This window comes from Vespa crabro, chromosome 6 (genome assembly GCF_910589235.1).
Source record: "Vespa crabro chromosome 6, iyVesCrab1.2, whole genome shotgun sequence".
NCBI lineage: Eukaryota > Metazoa > Arthropoda > Insecta > Hymenoptera > Vespidae > Vespa > Vespa crabro.
The window spans coordinates 9,250,119-9,257,618 of NC_060960.1; the positions used below are offsets into that span (position 1 = coordinate 9,250,119).

At 27.7% G+C, this 7,500-nt stretch overlaps 2 protein-coding genes across 5 annotated transcripts in view; one reads left to right on the forward strand and one right to left on the reverse strand.

The window, feature by feature from the left end:
* The window catches only part of LOC124424866 (potassium channel subfamily K member 1-like), a 5,028-nt gene extending 1,717 nt beyond the window's left edge, over window positions 1-3,311 (reverse strand). Inside the window, exons 1-5 of one of the 3 annotated variants that reach the window (XM_046964417.1) lie at window positions 3,000-3,309; window positions 1,342-1,473; window positions 995-1,184; window positions 572-787; window positions 262-360 (exon numbers count right to left, since the gene is read on the reverse strand). In XM_046964417.1, coding sequence (XP_046820373.1) covers window positions 262-360; window positions 572-787; window positions 995-1,184; window positions 1,342-1,473; window positions 3,000-3,215 — 853 coding nt within the window. In that variant the 5' untranslated portion in view covers window positions 3,216-3,309. Of the gene's footprint in view, window positions 1-261; window positions 412-571; window positions 788-994; window positions 1,185-1,341; window positions 1,474-2,999 lie in introns of all 3 variants that reach the window. The other 2 variants (XM_046964415.1, XM_046964418.1) reach the window with 2 other exon arrangements.
* A 510-nt stretch (window positions 3,312-3,821) lies between these two features.
* Window positions 3,822-6,013, forward strand: LOC124424867 (TIP41-like protein). 2 transcript variants are annotated; one of them, XM_046964420.1, is made up of 7 exons: window positions 3,822-4,087; window positions 4,185-4,458; window positions 4,559-4,738; window positions 4,832-5,054; window positions 5,137-5,295; window positions 5,394-5,537; window positions 5,647-6,013. In XM_046964420.1, exons 2-7 carry the CDS (start codon window positions 4,280-4,282, stop codon window positions 5,656-5,658), a joined length of 897 nt encoding a protein of 298 aa, XP_046820376.1. In that variant the 5' UTR covers window positions 3,822-4,087; window positions 4,185-4,279; the 3' UTR covers window positions 5,659-6,013. The 2 variants fall into 2 exon arrangements, with proteins under 2 accessions (XP_046820376.1, XP_046820375.1); XM_046964419.1 differs by having other exon boundaries at window positions 3,823-4,087; window positions 5,394-6,013.
* Window positions 6,014-7,500: the final 1,487 nt, after the last annotated feature.

The window sequence follows — 7,500 nt, forward strand, 5'->3', positions numbered from 1 at the left end:
AATTACGTATAGGACAAACTGCGCGAAGATATTCAAAAGTCAATCATAGTTACTACGTTTAAAAGATTCTTCTACTGAAACGACGAGAAAAATTCTGTTTAAATCAATTCTCTGATATATCAAGATCACGTTATAATGAGAATTTCCAAATACATTCAATCATTATGTATCCTTTTTTTTTTGTCTTTTTTTTTTTTCTTTTTTTTGTTTCCTCACCAAAAAGATAATGTCACACAAATCGAATTGTTATCGTACACTTACTTGGAACAAGATCGCCAAATCCTATGGTTGTCATCGTCACGAAACAAAAATAAAATCCTTCGAAAAAGCCCCAATCGTCTTCCCAAAGCATGAACATACCTGCACCGCACGCCAAATATACGAAAAGTAATGCGACCGCTGCGACTGCGCCTAAATGATCAAAAAGGGGTCGGAGGGGAAGGGAAAAAAAGAAAAAGAAAAGAAAAGAAAATAAACAAAACAAAAAAGATTTCTCCTCGAGAATGCAATTTCGAACGATTTGTCTCTCGTTATATCTTTTTTGCTTTCTCTCCAAATATTAATTCATTACCAACTGATCTCCTTCCGGCTAGATTCATGGTGAAGCATGGTGTAGCTGTTATAAATGATAATCTCGATTTTGCTATTACGGTTAACTGGACGACAGCCTCGGCGAAAAGTTTGCCCCAATCAGCGATTACCGTCAAAGTTAAAGGAATTCCTATGATGGCGAAGAGTATGCAAAAGATTCTTCCATAATTCGTTGATGGTACTACATTACCGTATCCTAAAGACGAGGCAGAGGAGAGAGAGAGAGAGAGAGAAAAAAAAAAGAAATAACAACAAAAAAGAAAAAAAAAGAAGAAGAAGAAAAGAATCAAAATTTATCCTTCACAATAGAAAATATTACGTATATCGTTAGAAATTAAATAAATAAAAAAAAAAAAAAATATATATATATATATAAATATATATACATATAATCGTAACTTACCGATCGTTGTGAGAACCGTGCTCGCAAAAAATACAGCTTGAAGGACGCTCCAGCGATCGGTAGAAATCGGTGGTAACTCAATCAATCCTCGATCATCCTGTTCGATAGCTTCCGTAACAAAACTGACCAACATACCAGCTTCGGCAGTTTCTTGAATTGCCTCCTCGTATTCTCGTAATTTTACATTCACCTATAAGATTATTAACTTTTTATTCTCTTTTTTCTTTCTTTTTTTTTTTTTTATTCTTTTCTTTTTATTAGACATTAACACACACACACACACACACACACACACACACAAAATAGAATTGTAATCTTGTAAGTAGCAAGAAATTTTATATACTCGCCAGAGTTCTCAAGTTGGTAACATCGGTATTGTTAGAAATCGTATCGAGAAATCTGTATCTTTGAGTACGTAACTTAGTACGTAATCTTTCTAATCTTGCTAATTCCGCCGGTAGTTCGATCTGTCGAAATACCTGAAATAATTTCTTTAATATATACGTAAATAAAAGTGCGCGAAGAAAATTTTCAATGCTCGTGAGTATCATTTCGATCGTTTTTTTTAATTCCATCGAAAGTCATTCGATTTAATCGAAAAAATATAATGAAAATATTTACGCGATCGTGCGAATCGTTCTAAATACCATTTGGAAATTTCGATCCGTTCGAAAAAAATTAAAAATTAAAAAAAAAAAAAAAAGAAAAAGAAAAAAAAGAAAAAGAAAAAGAAAAAAGAGAAAAAAACAAGAAAAAATCTGAAATAATTATTTCTTCATGAAAAATAATAAGGGAATATTATAACGAAAATTGTCCTTTTATTTGTTTCTTATTTTCTTTTCTTTTTTTCTTTTTTTTTTTTTTGGGAAAGGGGTTTTTTCGATCGATTAATATCAGAGTTAAAATTATTCCTTTGGTAATGAAGAAGAAGAAGAAGAAGAAGAAGAAAGGAGAAGTAATATGATTCCCTTTTTCCATTTTTAAACGCACTTGACAATAAAAGGTATAAGTTTTCTGAAAGAAGATCCGGTTAGTCGCTTCCGCTTGAATATGAGTGTCCACTTAACGTTAATGCACATTTAAAGCATTTAGAAACAAACATTTGCACGGATTTGTAATTTCAAATGTGATAAAATTAGATTTCATTTATCTTATTTATTTTTAATCGTACGATTTAGTCTTTTCTTTTTCTCTTCTTTGTTCGTTTTGTTTTTTTTCTTTTTTCTTTTTTTTTTTTTTTTTGTTAAGGATTTTATAAATCACTCAAAGTAAAAATATATATCAAATCATTTGAATATTTGTAAGTTATACCTCGAACTCGACGTTAAACTAAAAGTCAAATAAACCATTAGAAGAGAATAAAGAGAATTAATGATCTAATTCGATCTGAACGTCGAACAATTGTTATTTTAAAATATGCGCCAGGTATGTGATAAATTTGTTCTGTGTTTTTTTTTTTTGTGTTTTCTTTTTCTTTTTTTTTTTTTTTTTTTGTTTTTTTTCTTTTCTTTTCTTCTTTTTCTTTCTCACGAAAATACGATCAAGTATATAAACGCGATGAGATTTTCTGTGGAAATTCATACATTTGTAAAATCCAGCCGTGAACGTTCAAGTTGAAATACCATTTTCATCGGCCTGCTCTCTTCAATAACTAAAAATAGAATCGAATTGGATAGCCCGAGGGCCAAACGTTTGTTGTAAAAACAAACTTATTTCTCCCGAAACTGATCGTTTCGTATTTACATATACGTAAACAAAGTAAACGTAATGACTCCTTTGCTTCTTCATTTATTGCGTAAATGAACGAAAATAATGTTGTCCGATGAGTATACAAAAAAAGAATGTTTGAAAATTAAACGATTAAATACTTTCTATCTTTCTTTATTTATTTGTTATTATCATTATTTATTTATTTATTTGTTTATTTATTTATTTTCTAATACGATTACAAATTCATAAAATATTGCATCGATAATAATTATAAAATTGATTTTTTATAACTCACCATACCACCGGCTGCCGTATAAAGCATTAATGTAATTAAAAGTCCAACGTGTCCAGCGATCGATTTTATTTTTCTCATAGTTTCTTCTCGTAAATATGGTTTAACTTTATTAGAATTTCGAATATCATTTGAAGATTCTGATCCGTTAATATCTTTGGTAACACCATTGTATTGACCAAGTTCAACAGATGAATTTGTTTTTTTATTAATTGTCATTATATAAACGAATAAATTGACTGTCTCCAATAAAAGAAACCGTGCAAACGGAACAAGCAATCGTCGCGGACTGATGCAGATTCCACAATGATCTTCGATAACTTCAAACACGTCTCTCCCGAATAAGATCGAACGGAACTCCATCTCTTCGGTTTAATCTATCAATTCAATTTACCCGCCACTCCAAGCGTCATCTAACAACGAAATGTTCAAACTAATATTTTTCATTTTTTTTTACATTAATTATAACCTACGTTATAAGAGACATATTTTGAATGATCGGTATTAAATAAAAATCTTATAAATCGTTCGATTAATAACATTTTTTGTTTCTTTTTTGAATTGCAATTTTTTCTCAATTTTTAGATTGTAGATATTTTTTCCCTCTAATCTTTTTTTTTCTTTTCTTTTCTTTTCTTTTTTTTTTTTTTTTTTTTTTTTTAATACAGAAATGGGTTAATAACTTGTAAAATCTTTATTACATGTAATTTATCATTCATAAAAAATTACTCGAGTATTTTTTCTTCTTTCAAATTATTGGCGGGTTATTATCGTGGTGAATGCTGGGTATAAGCAACGAGTAGGTCCCTCTGGCTGCAGAAACTGTAAGGATAAATTTATTATGATCTGTATTATGAACTTAAAATTGCACTTTTCGTCAGTTTTCATTATGAAAAACTTGTGCTAGTTTTGTTGTTTATTGATACTTTATTTGTTTTAAAAAGAGGAAATTTTTGAGAATAAAGAAAAACGTATATATATATATACATATCTATATATATATATTTGAGATTTGAAAATTATATTCGATAACCAAAAACTGTTCGTTGTGAGAGTTTTTCTTGATATTTTATCATATGAATTCTTAAAAGGTTAAGCATAATTTTCCAAATGATAATATCAATTTGTTATTATATAATATATAAGAAAAGAAATATTGATAGTAAAATAATATCTTTATCATTGCAGTTGTATTCTTAGATAGATAACCAAGATAAAAAAAAAAAAAAATAAATTAAAACATGTATCAAGACGCTAATATTTGTTAACAACAAGTTTTGATCATGACAACGGTGAAAGTTCATGGGGGAATAGATATATTGCGGTTACCTGTTAATGAAGAAGAGCATGTCTTTCCACCATGGCAAATCAAATATACTCAATCTCATATACTTCACTCCAAGTGTTCAAAAAGCGAGAATGGCTGCGGTGACCAAGATGCTACTGCTTGTCAATTTTGCATGTATGATATTTTCTTATTTTGTAACATCATAATTGTTATTATAATATACAATATCATTTTAAAATATTTATATATTTTCTAAAAAAAAAATCTTTGATAGATATAGTAAAACTTTAGAACTGCCACATATGCCAGATATGGTATTTCCAAATAATGTATTAACTTTGAAACATCGGGATGGAGCTATTTTGCAATTTAATGCACTTGATGCATTGAAATATGTTTCCAATGGTAAAATCAATGTACAACTTGCTTGTGCTGAAGCATGGAAAGAATCAAGGTAAATATATAATCCTTACTATTGAATTAATATAAATATAAATTATAGATTATATTTATAATTCATATGATATATCCAAATAATTTATAATAGATCCGAAAGCAGTGAATTTTTAGAGGAAAAAGTTAAACCATTCGATTGGACTTTTACAACCAATTATACTGGTACAATATCTGGATTTCATTTGGAAGAAACAAAAGATAGAATTGATTTAGACAAATTGAGAAGAAAGGAAAAAATTAGATTTTATCATGATTTAACACTTTTTGAAGATGAGCTTCATGATAATGGCATCGCCGTTTGTTCTGTTAAAATTGTAAGTTGTTAAATATAACATGACAATTGCATATCTTAATAATCAAAATCTATACACCTTTATGCATTATTTCTTTTATTAGCGTGTAATGCCTACTAGTTTCTTCATTCTTCTACGTTATTTTTTGAGAATTGATAATGTCATGCTAAGAATAAAGGATACTCGCATTTATCACGAATTTGGACAAGATTATCTTCTACGAGAATTTACAACTCGGGAAGCCAAAGTTCAAGATATTCATGTAAGTACAATCGTCATTGTAATTTAACAATTATATGTAAAATAATTTTCTTTATTATTTTTAAACAATAAATTATAAGAACAAAATATTTTCAATAGGTATCTCCAGTATTGTTCATAGAACCAAGTGAGATAGCACCTCACTTACCGCTAACTGAAAGTTACTATCATAAATTGACTGTACAATCAAAAGAAGAATCGAAAATAGAGGATGGAACGTCGACTTCTGTTGATAACAACACAGTAGATAATACTATTACTTAATCTTTATAGACATTTTCTGGAAAAAAAAAAAAGAAAAAAAAAATATGGGTGATATCAAATATACTCAATCACAATTTATTACTTACAGAAAAAGAACTAAAAACTTGCACGTATTTTCTGCAATTGAAAAGAAAAGAAAAAGAAAGAAAGAAAACAAAAAAATTATAAAATACTTTTCAGAAAATATATAGGATATTGATTTTATATAATCAATATAATTTGCTTGAAATCAGGTCACAGTAGTACAGAAAAGGAGTGTGTAATTTCTATATGAGATGCAACATTAAAACAAAAAAAAAAACAAAAACAAAAACATAAAAAAAAACAAAAAAAAACAAAAAAAGCAAAAAAAAATATGTTAAGCAATAATTTTCTGTTTAATCCGTAATAAAGTCGTTTCACATAAAAAAAAAGGAAAGAAAAAAACAAAAAAAAAAACAAAAAATTTTATCAAATATCTTTGTAAGTGTAAATTATTTACTGGAATCAAGTGTTCCATTCCGTATCCATTAGCTTATCGGAAGAAAGTCATTATCAAACGAGAGATTAAAATATCTATTTCTGGTAAGATACGATATAAATATATAACTCCCATAATAATAGATTCACACATTAATTTTTCCTATTTGATATTTTTTTTTTTGTTCTTTTTTCTTTTTTTCTTTTTCTAGATGAACGTCTTAATAATTCTGGATGCAATGAGACAATATATTACATCTTGACTGTAATGCTGAATGAAAATGATATAAAAATGGGTCAGATCGTACTATAAACGTATTCATAAAGACGAATGATATATATATATATATATATATATATATATATACTGATAATAAAATCAGTAAATCTATACATATTAACATCGTACGTCTATATACCGATAGATTTCATTTCAGAATTATCAAGGAATTTTCTCTACGAGGAATAAAATCAATAAAATAAAAAAAAAATAATAAAAAAAAGCGGTTTGTAATATTAGATAAAATATAATTTTAATTTTGCAAAGATTTCATCGATGCGTTTATCACTTAAGTGCATTCCCAAGATTCTTTCTCTTTTCTTTTCTTTCTTTCTTTCTTTTTTTCTTTCTTTTTTGTTTTTTCTTTTTGTGTTTTGCCCTTTTTCTAGACTTGTTCTTTCTTTCTTTCTTTCTTTCTTTCTTTTTTTTTTCTTTTCTTTTTTTTTTTTTTTTTTGGATAATTTACAACAGGAATTTCTTGACATTCATCCTTTATTAATATTAATTATTTCACGAGTGATTTTCAATAGTTATAGACGTGATCGTTGAATGGGTTGTAGGTATCGATGACAACATCATTCACGTTTCCATAATACAACCGTAGAAATGGCAATTCCCAGCCATATGCTTTACATAAAGCCACACCTTCGACTTGCATAGTCGATGTTAAGCGGGTGTGACTAGAGCGAATGATCACGTACAACGAAAACAAAGATTTCTTCATATATATATATATATATATATATATATATATATATATATATATATATATATATATATATATATATATATATGTATATGTATATATAGTGATCGGATTTTTCATAAGCGAATTCATGTTTAAATATAAATCATTCCAAAGAATATAGAAACAATCGAATATAAATCCAGATCAATCTTTTATGTATAATCCTTTGGAAAGATTTAATTGGACAATTTAAAGAGACAAAAATTATATTATAAAAAATTAGAACCTCTGATGAAAATCATTTAGAAGAAAGTGGTACGACATATTCATAACGTTAATTTTCAAAGGAGGCCAAGGATACTATGTAATACGAACGAACTCAAGTCGTCCGCGTTAATAACGATGTTACGCTGTTGTTGATGTCATGACCATTAAGTTGGCCCATATATATATATATATATATAATGCATCCTTATATTTTTATTTGTTCTACCATACGAATAGTATTCATGAAT